Here is a 26759-nt window from a genome sequence, read left to right as displayed (position 1 = left end):
GTGTGGTTAGACTTAAAAACACTTGCGCAAGGACTCGTTTTGAAGCTCCATGGAGGCATCGACTGACCCGGGTGGTAAAAATGCCCCCAAGCAGCAACCTCATATTACGATGAAGTGGAATCTCAGGGTGGGGTGTGCAGCACTTCATGGATGCCATTTTGAAGCTGCAACTGCATGGTGGAGTCGCGACAGTGGTTGCAACAACATTGTTGATCCCATGTCATGTGAAGCGGCCAATTCTTTCAGCAAAATGAGAAGGCAGAGCTCCTTCCTGTTGCTTAAGAACACTTCTATTCAGGATGTCTCAACGTTCGTCAATTCTGAGGATGTTCTTTTGCCAAATTTTATGTACAAAAAGACTTCGGTACTTTACAACGTCTATATAGTACTCCCTCCGTCCGGAAATACTTGTCGGGGGAATGGATGTATCTAGACGCATTTTAGTTTTAGATGCATCCATCTATATCCATTTCCGCGACAAGTATTTTCGGACGGAGGGAGTATTATAAATAGGGAGACGCACGTCACGGCAGGGTATTGACTATTACACTCTTAACATCACCTCAGCACCAAATGTGTACGACCTTGGTCCGGCGGTATTATCTGCAGGTCACGGCAGGGTATTATCTGCAGTACCAAGCCACCAGCGGTATGAGTGAACCAAGTTGGTTGCAGAAAACCTCAGTTCAGCGCATAGTGGACCCGCTCCAACATTCGCATGACCTGGAAAACTGAGATAGACCTGCGTGGTGCCTTTACTGAAGACCCATCGTCAAGTACAGTTTGCTGTTGCTCACTGGTGAGCTCTAAGAATTGCACCAGCATGTCACCATCCAGAATTGAAGGCACTCCCGACTGTAAAATCAACGGCCCACGTCACTAAAGGCTTTCAGAACAACTTTATCACATAGAATTAGCAGTATTTTGTACAGTTGTTCAAAGAGTAAGGATAATTGTCCTACCGGGATACCACGTCGACGAAACTCTGCATGGTCATTTCCCAAGATTGGAGCAGTCAACGGGTGAAGTGAAAGTCTTTCTTGGACATCTTGCAACAGTTGATGCTCCTCACTGCGTTATCAGTTCATAAGCTTCAGAAACTGGGTCAGAACTATTAACAGATGTGTATGAAATATCACTTCAAAAAGGTAGTTACACAGCTCTATGTTCGATGAGAAGACATTAAACAGAACTCCAGTGTAGTACAGTGGCAGGGGAATCAACTGAGCAACGATTGGTTGACATACATGTGAAGGACATTGAGAAGACATGCCCAGAAGAGACCTCTATGTCTCAAATCTCAGAGCATACCTGGTGAGCGGAATCATAACAAAAACACTCCCCAGCAAAGTACTCGCCACAACGCAGTTATAAGCTGATTCCAACACTGGGTCTGCCTCATCACCAATAGGGAGCCGATACTTAAATGCAGCCTACGGTAGATTGCACAAACGAGTTACAACATTCCATTAGTTCTAAATAGTTAGGAAAAGCTAACAGTTAGTGTGATTTTTCCAAGTGAAGGAATAGAAACAGGATAAGCCATAACAAAGAAATAAAACCACGGTTAATGGGTGAGATCCTTAAGGATCTGTTGGGTAGGGGGATTTAGACCCAAAAAATCTTAGAATTAAATACCAAAATTCCTAAACAAATCCCTGCCAACCAAACACTCCCTCGGTGTTCCCTCATGGTAAAATTGAACTGATTAGCCCTAAGACCCTAAGCAATAAAAACTCACCTTCTGGATGCTCATAGCTATTTCGCCCATAAAAAATGAACATTGTACAGCTAAGTTCTTTTCTGGACTTTCAGAAACTGCAAGATATATTTAAAAGATGTCAAAGTACATCTTAAAAGAAAAGTAAGAATGCGATAATTTAGGAAGCAGCTTTGAACAATGAGAAACTGGCATAAACAATGAGAAACAGACATATACAAACGAGGAATCCTAAGCTTCTACTTTAGAACAATACCCACAGCAACATGTCCTCAACCAATTTACGTCAACCAATTTTCTGTGTGCTAAGCTAGGATGTGACTTAAATGTTTAGCACATACTCCCTCCATTTCTAAATATTTGTCTTTCTAGAGATCTCAACAAGTGACTACATACGGAGCAAAATGAGTGAATCTACACTCAAAAATATGTCTATATACATCCGTATGTGATGGTCCATTTGGAATCTCTAAAAAGACAAATATTTAGGAACGGAGGGAGTACATAAGACAAGAAAGTGAGACGATAGGCTATGAATAACCACCACAAAAGTATAAGTGAAATACCACTATCAGACTCATCTACATATACACAAATCAGCTACAGTGTACCTTCCAGTCCAGGGCAGGATAATACAGATATGCTACCACGACGATCTGACACAACAGCAGTTTCACAGTCTAAGAGGACAACATCACCCACCAATCGTTGAGCAGGATCAGCATAAACAAGTTCCAACTTCCTAAGATTCTGATATCAATAAAAAAAGAGAAGAGCAGGATCAGAGGCGATTATAAGAGCATTACTCCATAACAAGAAACATCATCTGTGAAGATGCAACATTTAAACCCAATGTTACCTCGTGATAAGAATAGAAGAGAACACCATCACGACAATCACCCGCTGCAATCTGTGATGCATATGTCTTCAAACAAGTAATAGTAAATCGTGTTCTGCTCACGGCATACTTCTTCATACGATGAGGATTTTCATTCACAAAACCAAATACAGAAAGCTATCAAGATAGAGAGAAAATGGGAAGAGTGTCAGAATGATTCTCCACAATTGATGGTAGTCAAACTAAAACCAAGTTTGAGAAATTTAGCTTAGTAAGTACTCCCTCCGTCGGAGGAATAAAATACGTCTAGATACATCCATTCCTCCGACAAGTATTTCCGGACGGAGGGAGTATATGAAATAACAACAGATAGGAGTTTGATTGCCAGCTGTTATCACAAAAACTGTTTTGTTGGGGAAAATTAACTCTCCCATGGAATATCCTCACAGTTTTAACTTAAAATGACACTGCACCCTATCCTTTCTGTTCTTCCCCACCCAACCAACCCCGCACTTTTCACTGGTCTAGCTGTCAAGCTGATATTGTCACAAAATGCCCGCTACTATGAGCGATGAGGCTACTCTGCCTCTGCACCCACCAACATGCACGTTGTCTCCAAATTGTGAGGGGGGGGGGGGGGGGGGGGGGGCAGAAACCAAGAACGGGAATAAATTGTGATAGCGGAAAGGCTGAGCCCCTTTGCAGAACGAGTGTTATGGCTGTCACAAAACCGAGCTCCTTTGCAATGTTACTTTTCTAGTCTTGCTCATTGCTCTGTCGTTGAGTCAATTTCCAAGTGATTTATCAAAAAGTAGAGCTAAAGAAATAACTGATATCATACCGTATTACCAGCTGCTGCCAACACATATCGGTCTAGATATGGATATACAGCAAGAACTGCACCAGTGAAGGTAACATGAGTCAGTGATCTCAGGTGTCCTGCTATTTGTTCAAATTGAATCTGATTGTAGCAAATATCATCAGGACTGCTGCACATGCTGTTGCTAGAGAATTCTTCATTTGCATATCCAACAATTTCAGGGAATGAGCCCGTATGAGAAGAGGAACTCAAATTAGAAGTCGGAATAAATGAACTGCACTCATGAGGACTTCCAAGAGTATCCAAGCTTAGAACAATTAGGCGTCCTTTGATACTGCTTCATGAGGAGATAATGGTTACAGTTTAAAAAACAGTTCACAGTGACAAGTCATGGAAAAGGAAAAAATAGATTAAGTGCAGCAGCTACAATATAGAACAGAAGAACAAATCAACATAGCATAAAGACAAATGATTAAGCCGCAATCAACTAAATAATGAATGATAAATTGGAACGAAGACCATGTACTAAGCGAGTAATTTGGAAAAGGCATCCACATAAAATCATGGCAGGCAATGACCAGGCGAGAACCAACCTGGAATTACAGGCAACAAAATGGGAACTTGCAAAAAGGGCTACCTGTTTCCCTTTTTGTTTAAGAAAAATATTAAGTTTAAATACAAAATGCTTCAAATTTAACAAATTAAAGGTGGCTAGATCATCGATAGGGTGTCATGTCATGTAGCTTCGATTACAAGGTGCTGCAATAGCAGCCTGGCTAGTGGAAATCATAGTCAAATCAGAACCTTATAGCCTCAAGAGTTGATATCTAATCAAATAATCAGTGCATTAACCAAATGAAATCTAACTTAATTTTAGATACAGCAGCTAACCATAGTTGGCTGCTTCTTGAGCGCACACAACATTCAAGCTTGTAGCCTCTTTGGGAATAGAAAAAGATCAACGTCCATTACAACAGAATTACCTAAGTGCAGATATTTCGAACATTCATTTGCATATGCACCGATTTAAAAATTCACAATTATGTACTGTAACAAAGTCAGGGCATCGATAAAAATTATGCCAGGCATGAATATTTGTATCCGTACAAACAATACATACAAAAATAGACAGAATATGGAAACGGTGCACACAAAGTTACGTATTTTGTACAGGTTACAAATGTGTATAGTTTTTCAGAATTCTTTGCTCGTGCTCTCATATACACATTTGTGAATTTTCCAGATTTTGTTGATATACCCAAATAAAGAAAAACGGAGTGTGGGCATATCCACCCATGTTCACTTGCATATCCACCATCTACACTATGTCTTCCCTGGCAAGAGGCAGCTACTTCATCCTATCCTAAGATTTCACGTGTAGCTTTCATGATGCACCTTGCTTGCCTAGCATTTTCAGAGAATTCTTTAGCCCCTAAGGGAAAAAAGAAAAGAAATTCACGTCCCGATGTGATGAGGAACACTAGATGAGAAGAAAGAAAACACATGCCTTGCAGTTGCGAGAATCTTATCTCCCAGAAGTTGGTGAACCATTTAAAGCTTGATATTGGGTGGATCAAGAAAGGAGTGAATATGAGGATCACCAAACAATGCAACCTGCCACTTTCTTTGGGCAAGCATTATCGCTCAAATTCTTACTCTTGGGAGACATGGATGCCAGCCATGTTCTTCTTGGGAGACCTTGGCAATTTGATGTGGATACTAAACACAAGGGCAAGGAAAATTCTTACTCTTTCATTTGGAACAAGAGAAAGATCGTTATCTTACCAAACAAAACCGAAGGTAATACCTCTAAGGAGGAGGGGAAAACTATGTTAACTATCTCCCATGCCTCTCATGAGTTTATGGAAGACTTGAAGGAGGCAGATTTGTGTGCTGCACTTGTTGTAAAAGGAGAAGAGCACTTGACTGTTGAAATTTCAGCAAAGGTACGTGGTTTATTGGCAGAATTTCAGAACATACTTGGAGAGCCACAAGGCTTGCCACCGATGAGAGGAATTCAACATAGAATTGACTTAATTCCGGGAGCAAGTCTTCCTAATCTTCCACACTATCGAATGAGCCCAAAGGAGCATGATATATTGAAGGAGAAAGTGGAGGAATTGCTGGAAAAGGGGCACATTCGAGAAAGTATTAGCCCATGTGCTGTACCAGCCCTGCTCGCGCCCAAGAAAGATGGATCTTGGCGCATGTGTACGGACAGTAGAACCATTAACAAGATCACTGTAAGGTATAGATTCCCTATTCCCCGTCTGGATGATATGTTGGATCAGCTTAGTGGAGCAAGAGTGTTCACAAAGCTAGATTTAAGAAGCGGATATCATCAAATCCGTATCAGACCCGGGGATGAATGGAAAACCGCCTTCAAGACAAAGGAAGGGTTGTTTGAATGGCTAGTCATGCCATTTGGACTCTCAAATGCACCAAGTACCTTTATGTGCTTAATGAATCATGTCCTTCGACCATTCTTGTCCCACTTTGTTGTGGTCTATTTCGATGACATCTTGATCTATAGCAAGGATGAGGATGAACACTTTGATCACATTCGGAAGGTGCTAGAAGTACTAAAGGAAAATGAGCTCTACGTCAACATGAAGAAATGTGTTTTCCTGCAAACACAGCTTCTTTTCCTAGTATTCGTCGTAACATGTGACGGTATTCGTGTTGATGATTCTAAGGTTGAAGCAATCCGAGAATGGCCAACTCCGAAGACCATTTCTGAGGAAAGATGTTTTCATGGCCTTGCAACTTTCTATAGGCGATTTGTGAAGAATTTCAGCACTATCATGGCACCAATTACCGAGTGTTTGAAGAAAGGAAAGTTCCAATGGACAGAAGCAGCTGAAGCTAGTTTCAATGAGATTAAACAAAAACTATCACAAGCTCCTGTCTTGGTGCTACCTGATTTCAACAAGACTTTTGAGTTAGAGTGATGCAAGTGGAGTAGGCATTGGAGCTGTCCTATCTCAAGAAAGGAAGCCCATTGCTTTCTTTAGTGAGAAGTTAAGTGAAGCTAGACAGAAGTGGAGTACCTATCAGCAAGAATTATATGCCGTTTTCAGAGCGTTGAAAACTTGGGAAGTCTATTTGCTGCCTAAAGAGTTCATATATTATAGCGACCATCAATCCTTGAAGCATTTTAGAAATCAAAAGCATGTTGACCGCATGCTAGCAAGATGGGCAGCATATCTGGAGAGGTTTAACTATCTCATCGTGCATAAATCTGGAATAACTAACAGAGTGGCCGATGCTTTGAGTCGTCGTGCATGCCTCTTGACTTCTTTTGAAGCTGAACTTCCGGACATGGATCAAATAAAGGAGTTGTATGAGGGTGACGAAGATTTTGGCCATGTTTGGGTAAAGCACGCAAGGGGCCAACCATTAGGTGATGACTATTTGATGCAAGATGGATATCTCTTCAAAAATGATCGTTTGTGCATTCCAAGAAGTTCTCTACGTGACAAGCTGGTTAGAGAGCTCCATTCAAGTGATCTTAGTGGCCATGTTGGACGGGACAAGACTATTGCTAGCCTAGAAGCTCGCTACTTTTGGCCACAACTAAAGAGAGATGCTGGAAAGTTTGTTCAGCGATGCCCTATATGTCAAACCTGCAAAGGCCAAGTCCAGAACACAGGGTTATACATGCCTTTGCCTGTTCCTGTCGCTCCATGGGAGGACATCTCTATGGACTTCGTCTTGGGCTTGCCAAGAACAAGACGAGGGAGTGATGTTGTGTTTGTGCTCGTGGACAGATTCTCTAAGATGGCTCATTTCATCCCATGCCGCAAGACAACAGATGCTCATCATGTGGCAAACCTATTCTTTCGAGAAGTGGTCAGACTTCATGGAGTTCCAAGGTCCATCGTCTCAGACCGTGATAGCGAGTTTCTTGCTGCATTTTGGCTCACTTTGTGGAAGCAATTCAACACTGAATTGAAATTTTTTAGCACTGCTCATCCTCAAACAGATGGACAAACGGAAGTGCTGAACAAGTTTTTGGGTAATCTGATCCGTTGCATTTGTGGAGAAAGAAAGGGACAGTGGGATTTGGCTCTATCTCTTGCAGAGTTCTCCTACAATAACTCCAAGCATAGATCCACAGGAAGGAGTCCTTTTTCCATTGTCTACACTAAAGAACACATGTGGTGGACCTGGTAAAGCTACTATCAAGGGGAAACTCAAAATCAGCATTGTCCTTTGCTGATAATTACACTGAGTTATTTGAAGAGATTCGTGGTGTTTTGGAAGCACAAAATCAGAAATATAAACAACTTGCCGACTGCAAAAGGAGGCCGAAATCATTCCAAGTTGGTGATAAGGTGTTGGCCTACCTCCAAAAAGAGAGGCTGCCTTTAGGTGTTAAGGGGAAGCTTAGGCAGCGAAAGTATGGGCCCTTCTCTATCGTGAGGAAGATAAATGATAATGCTTATGTGATAGATCTTCCAAGCGACATGGGTATCTCCAACACTTTCAATGTCGCGGACTTGACTCTCTACCATCCAGAAGAAGCGCTCTATGAAGATAACTCGAGGGCGAGTTCCAAACAAACAGGGGAGAATGATGAGGAACACTAGATGAGAAGAAAGAAAAACACATGCTAAATCTGTTTGGCTACTTCTAGATACTTCTGTTGTGGTCTAGTATTTCTTTTCTTTTCTTTACCCTACCTGATGTTTCTAGAGTTCTCTAGTTATAAGTAGATGTGAGTTGAGAGATGAATCCCAAAATAATGTTTTCTAGAGTGTTCCAGCTATAAGTAGAAGCATGTGAAGGCTTCCCAAAGCCCCTATAAATAGAGGTCCTCACCTCTACTTCGTAACGGAGACTATGTACCCACTACCTATAATAGAACTTGTTGTTCTTATCTAAGATCTTGGAGTAGATCTTGTGCCCTAGGAGTTCTGGATTGAACTCTTGCTGCCCTATCGGCCTAAATTCGCCTCTAGAGCGATATCTAGCACAGCACGTTGAAGCTGTTCCTTCAACACTTGTGTTGTACACATTGTAGCAGCAAGGTGGAGTTGCTCCTCCACAACCTTTGTGCTGCTTCACGATGATTCCTCTTTATGTTCTTATAGTACAACATAAGAAACTAAGAATGAGGTTAAGTGCTTAAACATGGTATGCAAACAAATCATTATAAGATCATTGCAAATGTAAGGTTTTTCATTGTTTGAATGTGCAAAATTATTGGGAATTTAGCTCCAATCCGAAGACGACTTGCTTTACTGCATTTCTTCGGCCGTAGCTTCCAAAACTCCGTGTCAGATCGGTGAGGCAAGAGACGAATTCATCCCTACTTTACTTTTATCCCGCTCTTCTTTTTACATCCACTTTCTTATTCACACTAGGAAATACTAGACAATGCAAATGCGTTGTTACGAAACTATAAAATACGAGGAGTTTAGTCACTGGCTTAGGAAATCATCAAAATATTGTATCCTGCAGCCTTTGCGCGCGGTTCACGATTAAAAAGAACAGAAATACAATGAAAAATCATGCAGCAGGCATTGGAGAACTGTAAGCGATCATTGCAAGACACAACATTTCAAATGTCGAAACATATGTGTAGGCATTAGTAAGTTGACTGCACGGCAGGAGGACAAATGTCTATCGCCGCTTTGGAATTATAATTTGTTCACTCTTATTTCTGTGACTGGAAGAAATTGGTTGGGAAGAAACTGAAAATAAGAGCATTATTTTGAGTTGGAGTCATATTTCTGCATTTGTTATTTGTTGTAACACATGAGTTGGTCATGAGATCTTATGGGTTTCACCTCTAGCCTACCCCAACTTGTTTGGGACTAAAGGCTTTGTTATTGTTGTTGTTGTTGTTGATCTCACACAAAAGCAGTAGTGTACTTGTTTTATTTGTGTTAGGTGCTACATGTGAGTGGAAGTACATTTATTTATCTTTTGGATGGTTGCGAGTCACACATGTGGGTAGGGGTGCATTTGTTTATTGGTGAAGGTTGGTGGTCCCACATGTGAACTCCGCACCAACTCCAACCTTTACAAGTAGGAAAAAAGGAAAGATGCAATCTGTCTACAACAGCATGAACATTCAGGACTAAATAAAAAAAAAAGGCAGCCCGGTGCATGTAGCTCCCGCTTGCGCAGGGTCCGGGGAAGGGTCTGACCACTTTGGGTCTATTGTACGCAGCCTTTCCCTACATTTCTGCAAGAGGCTGTTTCCAGGACTTGAACCCGTGACCTCATGGTCACAAGGCAGCAGCTTTACCACTGCACCAAGGCTCCCCTTCAACATTCAGGACTAAATAAGAATCACAAAAAAATTGACTTAAAAGAGTATGGTGCAAAGTTAGTGAACAACAATAAAGTTAAGTTTTTTTACAAAATGGCGTGAGCTTTACTAATTCATACACATGCCAGAAGAGAAGAAAAAATATGAGAAGGACTGCCAATGAGCAAACAGACAGGCCTGAGGTAAACAGATCAATAATAGCTGGAACACTGAAATTGCAAGTTGAATAAAAAAATATTGCTAATGGATCAAAGATATCTGACAGGACAGCAGCACTTAATTAGAAAGAATAGATGAGATGTTAACCTTTCTGCTTCGCCATTTGGCATCATCGGCCGGTCAGTAGATTTACTTGTCCCAACAATTAACACTTGCTCACTTCCTATTTTCACAATCTGGATGCATTTTGCAGTTTCACCAAGTTCACACTTGAATCGGGAAAGCAAGATCCCATTATTAGGATCTATTTGGACAATATCTGAAGAACATGATGCACCAGTTAAACCAGTTCTCATAACCAACAGTGTTCTACTATCGCTGTGGTATAGCACTTTCCTTGGAGTCCCTCCAACTGAAAACTTTTGTGCATTTAATCTTTTGCCATGAACCATTTCAACCTGACAAAAAAATGGTTTAGACTGGAAAAACTGTAATGCACATGGCGCAAACACTCGTGGGGCACATACGCATGTGCAAGTGAAAAAAATAAAAACATCACAATAACAGCTACAGCAAAAGCCCCAAAGAAAAGTGGTATGCTTTTGTCTAAATTACCTCATACCATATGGCAGACCTAACTGACAGCCTGTTACAGATAGAAGTCTACTACTAATATTAGCACAGTAACCTAACAGGGCATGGTTCCAATGGGACAGGCAAAACTAAGAGGTTGGTCTGACTTGGCCAACATTACCTGTTTCAATATTTGAAACGTCTGATGTCACACACAAAAAAGGCGCATGCAGTATAAAGAAGTGATAACTGCTGATAACTGCTAAAGACCCAGGTTCCCTCCAGGTCTCCAACTACTAACTGACAAAACAGAGTTACGTTAGAATATTTTTAGCAGAACTATTTCCAAAGGTTGATATGGTCCAGCTTGTAAACTGGATGCGAACCTGCAAAGAAAACTGAACTATGATCTGCCCTAGATACTGATTAGCGGACGCTGTCCTGGAAACAGCATTAATCTAGATATTTTATTATTTATGTAAAAAAAAAGGGCAGCCCGGTGCATGTAGCTCCCGCTTGCGCAGGGTCGGGGAAGGGTCCGACCACTTTGGGTCTATAGTACGCAGCCTTTCCCTACAGATAACAGAGATACTAAATCAAGTACCTTGTAGTAATTCAAGAATTACTGATTTAACCAAGTGTTTGGGCAGGTGATAGTGAGACCAATACCTTATTAATTACGATAGGACTACATCAAGGATCAGCCTTTAGCCCATACATTTTTGCCATAGTGATGGAACAGGGTCACAAAGGATATACAAGGAGATATCCCTTGGTGATGATGTGGTCCTAGTTGACGAGACTAGATTGGGTATCCATATGAAATTATAATTGAGACAGACTTTAGAGTCCAAGGGTCTTTAGCAGGACCAAGACCGAGTATATGAGGTGTGACTTTAGTGGTGCTAGGGGTGAGGAGGGAGAGGTTAGCTTAGAAGGACATATAGTGCCTAAGAGGGACACTTCCCGATAATTGGGTTCAATGCTACAAAGCAACGGTGGTATCGATGAGGATGTTAGCCACAGGATCAAAGTGGCTCAAAGGTAAGTTCTACAGGATGGCGATCAGACCTGTGATGCTATATGGAGCGGAGTGTTGGCCTACTAAGAGACAACACATCGAACAAATGAGTGTCGCCGAAATGCACATGCTAAGGTGGATTGTGGACATACAATAAAGGACCGAATTAGGAACAAGGGAATACGTGACAAGGCATCTCTAGCGTACCCCAACTTGCTTGGGACAAAAGGCTTTGTTGTTGTTTGTTTGTTTAACCAAGTGATAAATTAGGAACGAGGGAATACGTGACAAGGCATATCTAGCCTACCCCAACTTGCTTGGGACAAAACGCTTTGTTGTTGTTTGTTTATTTAACCAAGTGATATCTGCATACAATACTTGTTGGCCAGCAAAACATAACTTGTCATGGGACTATATTTGGTTCTTTGGTTAGCCATGGAATTAGCCACCGCTGTAGTTGTTTGGGACGTGAGCAAAGACATAAAAACACTGTTTCTTCGCTCCCAATCCCAGGAAATTATCTCATGCAGGACACAAAATGGGTGTAAGATAGAAAACAGGAGTCGGAGAGGGAAGAAGTATAGATCCCTCCATCTTGGCGTTCACTCCAGTTAAAGCATCTCCAACAGACTCTAATATCGGTATTAGGGGAGCTGGGCCAAAAAATCAGCTCCAACAGATTCCCTTTCCCCAAGAAGTTTTCGGTGAATCACCAATAAATAAACCCAACTCCCCAATATAGAGGGGGAGTTGCTTCTCCCCCCATATTTCAGCCACCCGCCCTCCCACCAGACGCCGCCGCTGCCTGGACCTGCCCCGCCGCCACCGCCTCCAAACACTAGACCACTGCACCACCACCACACCACCTCCACTGACCACCGCACCACCATTCTGAGAGAGAGAGAGAGAGAGAGAGAGAGATCATTGACAAAGTGGGGCTCATATGACAGTTTGAATAGGGATGGGGTTATTGGGGATCTGCAAAAGCAAGCATCCCCATGATCTGAAAAACTGTTATTGGGGATCTGTTGGAGATGCTCTTACAGCCTATCATGGAAATTTGTGCCATCTCCTGACACGGTCGCCAACACAAGAATTCTACCATTACATCTCTCTATTTATGTGTCAGGAAAAAATTTATTTCAAAAATGATTGGAATTTCTCATTTCTCACAAATCTACAATCATTTCCATCTGTCAAATTTAACTACTTGTGTCTATATGAATGGTAAAAGGCAAGCCTGACGCAATGGTAGAGTGTCCCTACTTGTGTTCTGGAGGTCCTGGGTCAAAATTCAGAAATGAACCCCATGCTAGATATTGATTGAAGAGCAGAGGTAGTATACATATTTCTACTTAATAGGCATCAAACAACAGCAGTAATTTCTAATCTGACAGTTGAACTTAATATGCACTATACAATCGTATTATCAATCTATCTATCTCAGTGACTCCCCCTGTTTTCGAGTCGAACGACTAGCCGCGACTAGTCAATGAGTCGTAAATGGAGATCGACTAACACCTCGACTAGTCGAGACTAGTCGATCGGCACGGCACGAATCGTCAAGGGTCGCTAACCCCATAACGACTCGATTCAAAAACCTTGTCTGACTCCATGGCTCGAGATATGCACTATGAGCAATAACGCAATCACCCTGATCCCTCACAAGAGAAGGTGTGCACACATGTTTTGTTTTGTGGATTCAACCAAGTCCTAGTAACTTACCAAATGTAAACAGTTCTCTGCAACAAATAGCAGACCGCTGGGGCAATCCACAGAAGATACTGGAGTCACATGGGACGCAGGCAGAAATGAGATGGATGAATATGCCAAGCTGTGTCTACTAGCATATAATAGCCAAGACCTATCACTGAGAACAATAATATCAGAATTAGCTGAATCACGCAATGGTACCAAGCCTACAGGGGTAATTCCAATATGCCTTATAGCAACCAACTGAAGGAGAGTATTAAGAGAAGGTGCAAAAGACTCCTTGTAAAAGGAAACAGGGAGATACTGGTCTTTGCTTGTTCCTGACTCAAACCTGAGTAGCATGCCATTTCTTAGACCTGCGAGAATGTAGAACCTCTCAGATGCTACAAACCGAACATTTTCAGGTATACAGCCACTAACTGGAGCACCGAGCGCATTGTTCACTGATATAGACCCAATAGAGAGCAGCCTAAATGCTTCATCAGGTTCCAATGAGATGACTTCCACAGAAGGTTTATGAGTTCCAATGACAGCAAACATGCGAACATCAACTTCAGCAGCAGAATTATTCCCTTTTCTCTTCCTAAAATCACCACCAAAAGCAGAAGATGACGTTCTAAGTCTCGAGTCCTCCTCCGGAATGGATATGCAAGATACTTCATATTGCAATTGGACATGCTGTGTCTCATACAACTCGTACTGGAGTGAAGATAATGGTCTGACCCTGAGAATATATAGGCAACAAGGATTTGATGTAGCGACAGCAACAACATCATGTCCAACAGCACCAACACTGATAGTGACATCAGGATACCAGTCAACACAAACTGGAGAAGTTAAGGTGGCGCCCTCAGGGTGAGCATATGATGTAGGCAAACAAAGCTTTACGCCTTTGCTGTGAATTTGCACAAGTAAACCATCAGCTATTAAACCACATGCCAAAGTGCAAACCTCAGGCTGAAATCCCACAGCATCACTGATGTCATTAAAACTCAGTCCTACTGATAGTATTCTTGTTTCCTCAACAAATGCCAATACAAGAAAAGAGTGATATGTATCAGTTCTCTTCATTCTCAACGTCCACAAACCAGTAACACCCTGATAAATAGGTTCAGTCCTCAGAAGTTTCTCCACATTAACACCATTCCTTATAACACGCAATGATCCCTCCGGGCACATTCCACAACATGAAAACAACTGATCCTGCTTCTCACCATGGTAGTCAGCAATTGCTAAATCTAATATTGGTCCTACATTCTGAACTGTACTTTTATGCACCAGTCTACCATGTTCAAGATGAAGGATCATTCCATCTCCCATCTCTACAAACCCTGCTATCATTCCTCTGTCCATCCATAAAAGAGGTTTACAAGGCAAACCCCTATGGACACGCTCAGGCAATACCTTCAATCCTTCCGTATCCCAATTAAATTCCAGAATATGAAATTCTCCATCATCCAAGCAAAAGATCAGCCTCGGTTGTCCTCGCATGGCATCCGGCTCCCAGCTCCATGAGCAAATAACCCTTGATTTCATGCTTCCTGGGTTATCAGCACCGTCAATAGCCATGTAACTGTCATCCATCATTATGTTATTTCCAGAATCTCTCAGTTCTAGCAAAGCACAAGCAGCAACATCGTCATCAACATCTAATCCTCGACATGAATCTTCAACACTGATTTGTTCTCCAACCAGACTTCCTGTCATGCTTATTCTAATGGTACAACAGATGTCCTTTGGGTCCCTAAGATCCACAATTAGAATATCACCAGCACGAAATAGAAGTCCAAAGCCATCCAGCTGAGGAATTTCTGCGATCTCAAGCGCCAAAGGTCCAGGTTCTGAGTAACCAGATAGGTACTGGATGCCACCATCATTGGCAGCTAGTGCATACATTGACAAGTCATTCGCATCAGAGCCCTTCCTGAAACAAAGAAACTATGCCACTTGCACAACCGTACTGGGGAACTGAATAGCAACTGAAGGTACAAAAAAATCAAATAGCAGCTGCATGTAACGAGCCAAGAGCAAACCTGTTAATTATCATTGCTACAACTGGGTAATATTCATCCATCGAGCAGCGAGTCCTCATGAAGCACATGCTCCAAACCGTACCGCGGATATCACTGGTCTTATATACAGCATGCACGATTTTTGCCTTCTCTACAATTTCTGGTGGATAAAATATTTCTCAAATTATGACATGGAAGATCTTCAAATCTGGAATAATGTACTAGATTAGATTGGGCTTGAGCAACAGAAGTAGGAAAGGCACTATTTATATTCAATAGCCACCTTGTCAAAGAAATCACCTTCATTTGGACCATAAACATGCTGAGTCCTTCCAACACGCACAACAGCAAATGCATCCTCGTACGCACTAATAGCAACCCAAGCAGAGCTGATAACAAAAGACAGAACAAATGTTAATAACTAGATGACAAGATCCATTTTCCAAGCGCTCAAAAGGTTGTGCAGACATCATTTTAGGAAAATTCATTCATGACTGCAGTCTACAGTATCATGTTCATATGCACATGAAAGCTTTGCACAATTAACAAATCTTCCTAATGAATATATATCGATATCAGAATCAAAAGAGGACATCCGTAAAATGCCTCACAAGTCACTGAAGGACCATTTTACAAAGTTCAAAAATTTTCTTGGATTACATCCTCCAAATATAAGGTCCATAGGTGTTTGCTTATCAATATTGTAACCTGATAACCAGAACGTTGCATTAGGAATGCAGTGGTATTATTTCTGGAGTCAAAGAAGCGTCAACTATCAACCCTCAGACACGAACAGGAAGTGTAGCGTCAAAAAGTACACAGATATTTCCTCATGCCACATAATCAAATACTCCCACCTAATAGACAGACAGCTGCAAATAAAGCCTGCACTGCAGATAAAGACAAATACGGTGTGTTTGGTTCAGGGAATGAAGTGGAATGTAACGGGTCGGACCTGCACCTGGGAGCGATTCCTGTGTTTAGTTGAAAAAGGGAACGGAACGCACTGGTTCCGTGGAGAGGAATATTCCCCTTATATGCCGAACCGGGTGGTTCCTCCAAATTGGCCGGACCACGCGGAACGCGTCTCTCTCGCGTCGTCCCCCACTCACCAACGAGGAAGGCGTCCTGCGCGGCGCCCCGCTCCCTCTCCCTCGATGGGCATGGCGGCGGCCATACACCTCCCCCTCCTCTACGACACCCCCTCGCCGCGGTTGGATATGCAGCCTCACCGGCGTCTCCTTCCCCTCGTCGGAGATGCAGCTTCGCCGTGTCTCCTGCCCCTCGACCAAGGATCTAGGAAAGGACGGGGCGGCTCCCTCTCGATCCGGCCTCTCCCTCGGCTCGCCCTCTGGAACGACGGCTCCTCCCCCGTCTCTCTCTCGTCAAGCAGCAGCTGATTGCTCCCTCCTCCCGTTCCTCTCACCCAGCAGCAACGATGGCAGGTCAGATGCAGCCGATTTGTTGGGAAGCAGAGCAGATAAGCGGCGGTCGGCTCGGCTCGTCTCCTTCCCGGCAGCTAGCCGGCCGGTGGCATCCACACACCTGGGCGGTAGCAGCACCAACCAGGGAGCAGCCAGTTCGGCAAGCAGCAAGAGAAGCATCAGCGGTGGCAAGAGCAAGCTTCTTCGATTGGCTCTTTCTAACTTGGCATTCTCCGTCCAATAATCAGTAGTACTCAACTTGATTAGTGCTAGCTTTGTGTGCTCTGTGTTGAGACTGGTAGTAACAATTTTTGTTGTCATTAATACTTTGTGATCTAGATTTTGTGCTTCATCAACATTTGTTATTTATTTTCTGAAAAGTTGCTGTGACTACCATTTTTTATATATAAAAAAAAAGGACAGACCCAGTGCATAGAAGCTCCCACACAAGGTGGGGTCTGGGGAGGGATTATAGGAACCTAGTCTTACCCCTGCAAAGTGCAATGCAGAGAGGCTGGTTCGAACCCAGGACCTCTTGGCACAAGTGGGGAGGACTTCACCACTGCGCCAGGCCTGCCCTCTACCATTTTTTATATATAAACAATCAAATATCAGGTTAAATATTTCAGTGATAAATCATTGTGAAATTCAAATGTTGTTCAAAACTATTTATGCTTGCGAGTGGAGTTATAAATTCTTGTGAGCGGAACCAAATTCATTCAATTCAATCTCTCCAGCCAAACACCGAAATGTAACCATTCCATTTCATCTATTGTGCTCAAGCAAACGCAGAGACGGAACCAACCCATTCTAGTGGAATGGAACCATGACATTCCATTCCACTTCGTTCCGCAACCAAACACAGCCATAATAGGCCTAAAATCTTGCAAAGATGTTCTGTGCATAAGTGCACTATAATAAATTCCAGTGATTGAGTAAATTCATAACAGAAGACGTAAAGAAAATAATTGCTCTAAAGAAAGTTTGAGTGGTGTAAGGGTTAATATATCACTGACTGATAACAGAATACCAGAGCTCTGTTGTAAGAAGCATTCTGTCACTTCCATGAACATAAGATTCAGCACTAAGAACTTTCACTCACTCGTGGTCTATAGCCAAAATTCTTCCCAGTTGATCCCTCATATTTCCTGGTTTAGATAACTCGATATTTCCAATTGGAATAAACCTACAAAAAATCCATGCCTATCAACAATAGGTATCTGAATAGTGGACAAACAATCTAAGCAACTCCAATCAATCTCAAACACAACGACATATGTGCAGAATGAAACTTCCATGCCTAAATACCATCAACTAAGTTCACGTTAGGTTTGATTAAGAACCAGCAGATAACATGCTTCCATAAATACTGAACCAGATTAAAGGACAGACCCAGTGCATAGAAGCTCCCACACAAGGTGGGGTCTGGGAAGGGATTATTGGAACCCAGTCTTACCCCTGCAAAATCCAATGCAGAGAGGCTGGTTCGAACCCAGGACCTCTTGGCACATGTGGGGAGGGACTTCACCACTGCGCCAGGCCTGCCCTCAAATACTGAACCAGGTTATTAAATTTATTTACAGGAATCGCCTCACTCTGTTTATTTCATCTGGAAAGTGCAGAGCTGGAAGCATCGAACCATTGTTATGAGCTTTGTTCCCACTTGCTACACTAGAAGCCCATAGGGGAATGTGTAAAAGTAACTTAAAAGTTTGCAACGATAGGCAACAAACCAAGGTACTTTGTAGAATTAGTATAAAGAGTATTGCAATCCGCTCAAATTCTTGCTACTGTTTGCAGTATAGAATGTACAAGCTTCCAGATTCTGAAATTCTAGTTGCTATTTCAGCAGGTGAGTTGGATGCTGAAAGTGATATATTTCTCAAAAAAAAAAAGGATGTTGAAAGTGATATGCATCCTATCCTATATACAAAAATACACATTTCCCCCTATGTCTAAATTGCATGCTATCTTCTAACTTCTTCAAGTCTCACAAGGACCCGGTTATCTATAATCAGAATACTGCTAGAGTACAACGTACTAATTTGCAACAAATTGTTTGCTGCGTAATAAGGAGCTCAAATTTGCATAGAAGAAAAGAGCATTGAAAAAACTAACAAGGACCAGGACTGACCTCTGCATCTGACAACAGAAGCAAAGAAGAGAAAGCTTTCCAGAATCAGAGAGTAGAACCAGAATTTCTTTCCCTTCAATCTGAAAAATACAGCAATTAAATATCATTCAACATGTTAACACCTCAAAAAGCAATTAAAACAGAGACGAGCACAAGAAGAAGAGATGCAAAGTATTATGCTTTGTTACGAAAATGAACAGAACCTCAGGCCAGATACCGAAGTGTTTAAAGCGCCAGTCCAAGACACCAACATCTTTTACAATCCCAAATGTACTTTGCTCGCAGATTGACTGTAAAACACCATCCTCACCAACCACAACTAATTCAAGTGAAGTTCCCTGTAGCAATGACCAACTTTTCAGTAAAATACAGAGTAATAATAAGCAAGAAGCAACAACAGCATCATGCACAAATAATACATCAGCCTTACAACAAGAGATTGATATAACATATGTAGCGCTAAAAACATTTCTACAAGTGTCCGACCTTCTGATTCAGGTTTTACCATGACCACACTCCAAGTAGATTGAGAAATGGAGAAAGAAGACGCCACATTACCGACATAAAATGTTTCGAATTATTACGCTGCTGAACCGAGACAGTGTTAGCCAACCCAATTGATTGAATAACCACGATCTGTTTGTGCCTACAAGTTCCCACAAAACCGGCGACAAATTCCTCACCTATTTACTTGTAGTACTACGAGGGGAGCAATAAGCAAACCCGCCCGGATCCAGACCTCCAAACCCAAACTCTGCGGCACACAGGAGCACCCCTTCCCATTAGACTGGCAAGGAAACCATGATCAAACCCTTCACGTATCGAAGCTCTCCACTACAGCCCGTGATTAGGCAAGCAGGGTCGGGGGGGGGGGGGGGGGGGGGGGGGGGGATGAGGAGCCGACCTTGCAGAGGACGATCTCCCAAAGGTGCTCCGAGCGGAAGTGGCCCCGGGCGACGTGCTGCACGGCGCTGCCATGGAGCACGCGTTTGGCGAGGTAGTGGGTGGCGCTTGCCCCACCCGAGACACCGGCGGAGAAGGCGGAGGCAGAGGTGGAGGGGCCCGATGAGGACGACGCCACCGCTGCTGCCGCAGCAACAGCAGCCGTCATGGCAGAGGCGCCGTCACCGGAGGCGGAGGACTCCATGCGCGCCGCTTCTGGAAGCTTCGGGGAGAGGAGAAACGCTTGCTAGGGTTTGGGAGAGAGGTGGGTGCGGTTGGCTCGGTCACGTCACGTGCCCGACCGGCTGAGGAGAAGACAGGAGGCGGCCCAGGGGCCAGGGGCCTTTCGGTTTTGCTGTCAAAATAAATTACTCCTAAGGCCTTCCACTACGTAGCCGGTGCCCGGCATTTTAACATATAAGGTTGATAGCCAATTTGCCTTCAGGATATGGGTGGGTATGAACTTCTTCTGCCCAAACCCATATCCACGGAAACCTTCTATACCCATCCATTTCAGTACCTATGGACATAAATTGATACCCATGCCCATACCCATCGGGTATCCTATACCCCATGGGTATCCAATGGGTACAATCTAAGGCATTTAATTTTTTTAAAAGTAGAGAAATGAGTCTAAAATTTAAGTGACGATGGACGAGCGGTATAGTATTGATGTGGTCTCCTCCGGTGAGTGGCATCTTGGAGAAACCAAGTGAGTATGAGCAATGGTTAGTGATACCCCAACGTTATGAGAGGCGACAGTGGGAATTGTGGATCGCTAGATCAAGAGATGGACATGTGTTCGATGACGATAAGTTGAGATTTCATCACTTCGAGGAGACACATATGATGTAGGATGAGTGGCGAGCAAGTACCTGTGGCCCTATGTGCTATGGCCGGTTTAGGGAATAAGAGATTTAGGGTGGGCCATGAGAGTTGGATGTTGACTCCACATATCATAGGAGTTAGTTTCATTTAACATTGTTTGTGGGTATTCATTGGGTGACCCATGGGCGCAATTTCATACCTATGCCCTACCCATATATTTTGCGGATATGGATACCCATTACCCGTGGGTACAAAACCTCTCCAAGTCTTGCCCATGCCCATTATTTTCGGGTAGGATACCCACGGGTGCCCATACCCATGGGCAAAATTGCCATCCCTACTCGATTTTCTGTCTTCTCAGCCGTCGGATGATGGTCAAAACGGTCTTCTGTGTGATCTGATACGTTGGATCCTCACGACTTATTTTGACCTCGCAGTAATTTCAGATGGCCAATGACTTGTGGGCTCGGCCTCACCTGCGATTAGCTGGGTTGGCCGTTTTTGGGGGCGCGAGCGGCCTCTCCTCATGCGTCGCGTGCGCATCGTGGGGCAGGTCGTGACCCCTCACAAACTCTAACAAAGTCAAAGGAACATCTAAAAGCAGAGCCCTCCCACCGGCAAGGGTAGGGATTCACCATGCCACCATGATCCTAAGGCCAACAGAGACGAGGCGGACCGGTGGCGGAGCCGGCGAGAGGCAGAGAAACCCTAAACTCTGTACTATCAAGTTAAAATATGTATATTCATTTCATTGTACATAGCAGTCCACCGCGTTTCCAATTAGAGGGGATTAAACCATAATTTTTTTTCATCACGGACATGGTTTTAGCGTGCATCTGCACCATTTGGCGCAACGGGTCCACTAGTGTTAAAATATAGTAGACTGGGCATCGATGGCCTGGTAAATTTCTTTGGCACCCGCCTCACACTGTGCGGGGGCAGCCCCAGAAAATGGGACCCAGATATACATAGAAAAATCAAAGCAAGCCAACCCCTGGTCAATCCTTCACGCGAGTTCCTCTCGTCCACCTTCAGAAAAATGGGGCATCGGAGCAGCGTGTACAGATGGTGGTATATTCTATTGCAATGCTCGAATGGGGCATCGGAGCACGAACTTGCTCCGGTTCCCAGAAAACTTTTTATGGCACCGCATGAGCTATGGAGGGCACCGGTGCCAAATAATGTAAAAGTAGATTTGGCACCTCTTTTGGCCTACATAGTGGAAGGCCTAACTACTCCTTTTTTCTCGAACACTTTATAGGCACAAGCTCTCATATACACGCGCATACACTCACCCTTATGAATACACACGCATATCATACCCCTATGAGCACCTCCGAAAACTTGAGCTGGCATATCATCTTCAAATTTATGAAGTCATCGTAGGCACCTCGTCGTCGACGAGAACGTCTCCTCCCACTGAATGCGCATCATCGAGAATTCTAAAATAAATTCAGAAATAAATACGAGCACCGGGACTTCAACCCTGCTCCTAACCATTCAAGCATAGGTTGGTTCGCTCCTAACTACTCCCTCGATTCTCGGTAAAGAAACACTCTTATATTTCTTTACGCATATAAACATGCCTTTACACCTTAAAACAATAACAACACACACCTAAAAATACTCCCTTCATCCTGTAATTCTTGTTACGAGGGCATTCTTGCAAAAAAAACCTCTAGTTTCTCTCGTTACGAGGGCTCACTTTGTGGAAGCAATTCAACACTGAATTGAAATTTTTTAGCACTGCTCATCCTCAAACAGATGGACAAACGGAAGTGCTGAACAAGTTTTTGGGTAATCTGATCCGTTGCATTTGTGGAGAAAGAAAGGGACAGTGGGATTTGGCTCTATCTCTTGCAGAGTTCTCCTACAATAACTCCAAGCATAGATCCACAGGAAGGAGTCCTTTTTCCATTGTCTACACTAAAGAACACATGTGGTGGACCTGGTAAAGCTACTATCAAGGGGAAACTCAAAATCAGCATTGTCCTTTGCTGATAATTACACTGAGTTATTTGAAGAGATTCGTGGTGTTTTGGAAGCACAAAATCAGAAATATAAACAACTTGCCGACTGCAAAAGGAGGCCGAAATCATTCCAAGTTGGTGATAAGGTGTTGGCCTACCTCCAAAAAGAGAGGCTGCCTTTAGGTGTTAAGGGGAAGCTTAGGCAGCGAAAGTATGGGCCCTTCTCTATCGTGAGGAAGATAAATGATAATGCTTATGTGATAGATCTTCCAAGCGACATGGGTATCTCCAACACTTTCAATGTCGCGGACTTGACTCTCTACCATCCAGAAGAAGCGCTCTATGAAGATAACTCGAGGGCGAGTTCCAAACAAACAGGGGAGAATGATGAGGAACACTAGATGAGAAGAAAGAAAAACACATGCTAAATCTGTTTGGCTACTTCTAGATACTTCTGTTGTGGTCTAGTATTTCTTTTCTTTTCTTTACCCTACCTGATGTTTCTAGAGTTCTCTAGTTATAAGTAGATGTGAGTTGAGAGATGAATCCCAAAATAATGTTTTCTAGAGTGTTCCAGCTATAAGTAGAAGCATGTGAAGGCTTCCCAAAGCCCCTATAAATAGAGGTCCTCACCTCTACTTCGTAACGGAGACTATGTACCCACTACCTATAATAGAACTTGTTGTTCTTATCTAAGATCTTGGAGTAGATCTTGTGCCCTAGGAGTTCTGGATTGAACTCTTGCTGCCCTATCGGCCTAAATTCGCCTCTAGAGCGATATCTAGCACAGCACGTTGAAGCTGTTCCTTCAACACTTGTGTTGTACACATTGTAGCAGCAAGGTGGAGTTGCTCCTCCACAACCTTTGTGCTGCTTCACGATGATTCCTCTTTATGTTCTTATAGTACAACATAAGAAACTAAGAATGAGGTTAAGTGCTTAAACATGGTATGCAAACAAATCATTATAAGATCATTGCAAATGTAAGGTTTTTCATTGTTTGAATGTGCAAAATTATTGGGAATTTAGCTCCAATCCGAAGACGACTTGCTTTACTGCATTTCTTCGGCCGTAGCTTCCAAAACTCCGTGTCAGATCGGTGAGGCAAGAGACGAATTCATCCCTACTTTACTTTTATCCCGCTCTTCTTTTTACATCCACTTTCTTATTCACACTAGGAAATACTAGACAATGCAAATGCGTTGTTACGAAACTATAAAATACGAGGAGTTTAGTCACTGGCTTAGGAAATCATCAAAATATTGTATCCTGCAGCCTTTGCGCGCGGTTCACGATTAAAAAGAACAGAAATACAATGAAAAATCATGCAGCAGGCATTGGAGAACTGTAAGCGATCATTGCAAGACACAACATTTCAAATGTCGAAACATATGTGTAGGCATTAGTAAGTTGACTGCACGGCAGGAGGACAAATGTCTATCGCCGCTTTGGAATTATAATTTGTTCACTCTTATTTCTGTGACTGGAAGAAATTGGTTGGGAAGAAACTGAAAATAAGAGCATTATTTTGAGTTGGAGTCATATTTCTGCATTTGTTATTTGTTGTAACACATGAGTTGGTCATGAGATCTTATGGGTTTCACCTCTAGCCTACCCCAACTTGTTTGGGACTAAAGGCTTTGTTATTGTTGTTGTTGTTGTTGATCTCACACAAAAGCAGTAGTGTACTTGTTTTATTTGTGTTAGGTGCTACATGTGAGTGGAAGTACATTTATTTATCTTTTGGATGGTTGCGAGTCACACATGTGGGTAGGGGTGCATTTGTTTATTGGTGAAGGTTGGTGGTCCCACATGTGAACTCCGCACCAACTCCAACCTTTACAAGTAGGAAAAAAGGAAAGATGCAATCTGTCTACAACAGCATGAACATTCAGGACTAAATAAAAAAAAAAGGCAGCCCGGTGCATGTAGCTCCCGCTTGCGCAGGGTCCGGGGAAGGGTCTGACCACTTTGGGTCTATTGTACGCAGCCTTTCCCTACATTTCTGCAAGAGGCTGTTTCCAGGACTTGAACCCGTGACCTCATGGTCACAAGGCAGCAGCTTTACCACTGCACCAAGGCTCCCCTTCAACATTCAGGACTAAATAAGAATCACAAAAAAATTGACTTAAAAGAGTATGGTGCAAAGTTAGTGAACAACAATAAAGTTAAGTTTTTTTACAAAATGGCGTGAGCTTTACTAATTCATACACATGCCAGAAGAGAAGAAAAAATATGAGAAGGACTGCCAATGAGCAAACAGACAGGCCTGAGGTAAACAGATCAATAATAGCTGGAACACTGAAATTGCAAGTTGAATAAAAAAATATTGCTAATGGATCAAAGATATCTGACAGGACAGCAGCACTTAATTAGAAAGAATAGATGAGATGTTAACCTTTCTGCTTCGCCATTTGGCATCATCGGCCGGTCAGTAGATTTACTTGTCCCAACAATTAACACTTGCTCACTTCCTATTTTCACAATCTGGATGCATTTTGCAGTTTCACCAAGTTCACACTTGAATCGGGAAAGCAAGATCCCATTATTAGGATCTATTTGGACAATATCTGAAGAACATGATGCACCAGTTAAACCAGTTCTCATAACCAACAGTGTTCTACTATCGCTGTGGTATAGCACTTTCCTTGGAGTCCCTCCAACTGAAAACTTTTGTGCATTTAATCTTTTGCCATGAACCATTTCAACCTGACAAAAAAATGGTTTAGACTGGAAAAACTGTAATGCACATGGCGCAAACACTCGTGGGGCACATACGCATGTGCAAGTGAAAAAAATAAAAACATCACAATAACAGCTACAGCAAAAGCCCCAAAGAAAAGTGGTATGCTTTTGTCTAAATTACCTCATACCATATGGCAGACCTAACTGACAGCCTGTTACAGATAGAAGTCTACTACTAATATTAGCACAGTAACCTAACAGGGCATGGTTCCAATGGGACAGGCAAAACTAAGAGGTTGGTCTGACTTGGCCAACATTACCTGTTTCAATATTTGAAACGTCTGATGTCACACACAAAAAAGGCGCATGCAGTATAAAGAAGTGATAACTGCTGATAACTGCTAAAGACCCAGGTTCCCTCCAGGTCTCCAACTACTAACTGACAAAAACAGAGTTACGTTAGAATATTTTTAGCAGAACTATTTCCAAAGGTTGATATGGTCCAGCTTGTAAACTGGATGCGAACCTGCAAAGAAAACTGAACTATGATCTGCCCTAGATACTGATTAGCGGACGCTGTCCTGGAAACAGCATTAATCTAGATATTTTATTATTTATGTAAAAAAAAAGGGCAGCCCGGTGCATGTAGCTCCCGCTTGCGCAGGGTCGGGGAAGGGTCCGACCACTTTGGGTCTATAGTACGCAGCCTTTCCCTACAGATAACAGAGATACTAAATCAAGTACCTTGTAGTAATTCAAGAATTACTGATTTAACCAAGTGTTTGGGCAGGTGATAGTGAGACCAATACCTTATTAATTACGATAGGACTACATCAAGGATCAGCCTTTAGCCCATACATTTTTGCCATAGTGATGGAACAGGGTCACAAAGGATATACAAGGAGATATCCCTTGGTGATGATGTGGTCCTAGTTGACGAGACTAGATTGGGTATCCATATGAAATTATAATTGAGACAGACTTTAGAGTCCAAGGGTCTTTAGCAGGACCAAGACCGAGTATATGAGGTGTGACTTTAGTGGTGCTAGGGGTGAGGAGGGAGAGGTTAGCTTAGAAGGACATATAGTGCCTAAGAGGGACACTTCCCGATAATTGGGTTCAATGCTACAAAGCAACGGTGGTATCGATGAGGATGTTAGCCACAGGATCAAAGTGGCTCAAAGGTAAGTTCTACAGGATGGCGATCAGACCTGTGATGCTATATGGAGCGGAGTGTTGGCCTACTAAGAGACAACACATCGAACAAATGAGTGTCGCCGAAATGCACATGCTAAGGTGGATTGTGGACATACAATAAAGGACCGAATTAGGAACAAGGGAATACGTGACAAGGCATCTCTAGCGTACCCCAACTTGCTTGGGACAAAAGGCTTTGTTGTTGTTTGTTTGTTTAACCAAGTGATAAATTAGGAACGAGGGAATACGTGACAAGGCATATCTAGCCTACCCCAACTTGCTTGGGACAAAACGCTTTGTTGTTGTTTGTTTATTTAACCAAGTGATATCTGCATACAATACTTGTTGGCCAGCAAAACATAACTTGTCATGGGACTATATTTGGTTCTTTGGTTAGCCATGGAATTAGCCACCGCTGTAGTTGTTTGGGACGTGAGCAA

The 26759-nt window shown here is 42.8% G+C and overlaps 1 protein-coding gene across 8 annotated transcripts; it reads right to left on the bottom strand.

The window, feature by feature from the left end:
* Positions 1-298: 298 nt before the first annotated feature.
* On the bottom strand, positions 299-25071 carry LOC123044856 (splicing factor 3B subunit 3). Of its 8 annotated transcripts, none has more exons than XM_044467728.1 (15): positions 24836-25071; positions 18915-19035; positions 18698-18777; positions 17666-17749; positions 15440-15528; positions 15161-15299; positions 13140-15051; positions 9968-10278; positions 3400-3715; positions 2580-2735; positions 2332-2470; positions 1742-1818; positions 1312-1433; positions 963-1071; positions 299-855 (listed from the first exon to the last, which is right to left on the bottom strand). In XM_044467728.1, the coding sequence occupies exons 2-15, from the start codon at positions 18948-18950 to the stop codon at positions 682-684; spliced, it is 3744 nt and encodes a 1247-aa protein (XP_044323663.1). In that variant the 5' UTR covers positions 18951-19035; positions 24836-25071; the 3' UTR covers positions 299-681. The 8 variants fall into 8 exon arrangements, 6 of the variants coding, with proteins under 6 accessions (XP_044323663.1, XP_044323659.1, XP_044323660.1 ...); XM_044467724.1 differs by lacking the exon at positions 24836-25071 and adding an exon at positions 19602-19978 and having other exon boundaries at positions 18901-19035; XM_044467725.1 differs by lacking the exon at positions 24836-25071 and adding an exon at positions 19602-19977 and having other exon boundaries at positions 3400-3712; positions 18901-19035.
* Between the last annotated feature and the right edge of the window lie 1688 nt (positions 25072-26759).

Source organism: Triticum aestivum, chromosome 2B (genome assembly GCF_018294505.1).
Source record: "Triticum aestivum cultivar Chinese Spring chromosome 2B, IWGSC CS RefSeq v2.1, whole genome shotgun sequence".
Taxonomy (NCBI): domain Eukaryota; kingdom Viridiplantae; phylum Streptophyta; class Magnoliopsida; order Poales; family Poaceae; genus Triticum; species Triticum aestivum.
This window is presented reverse-complemented; position numbering and strand designations above follow the sequence as displayed.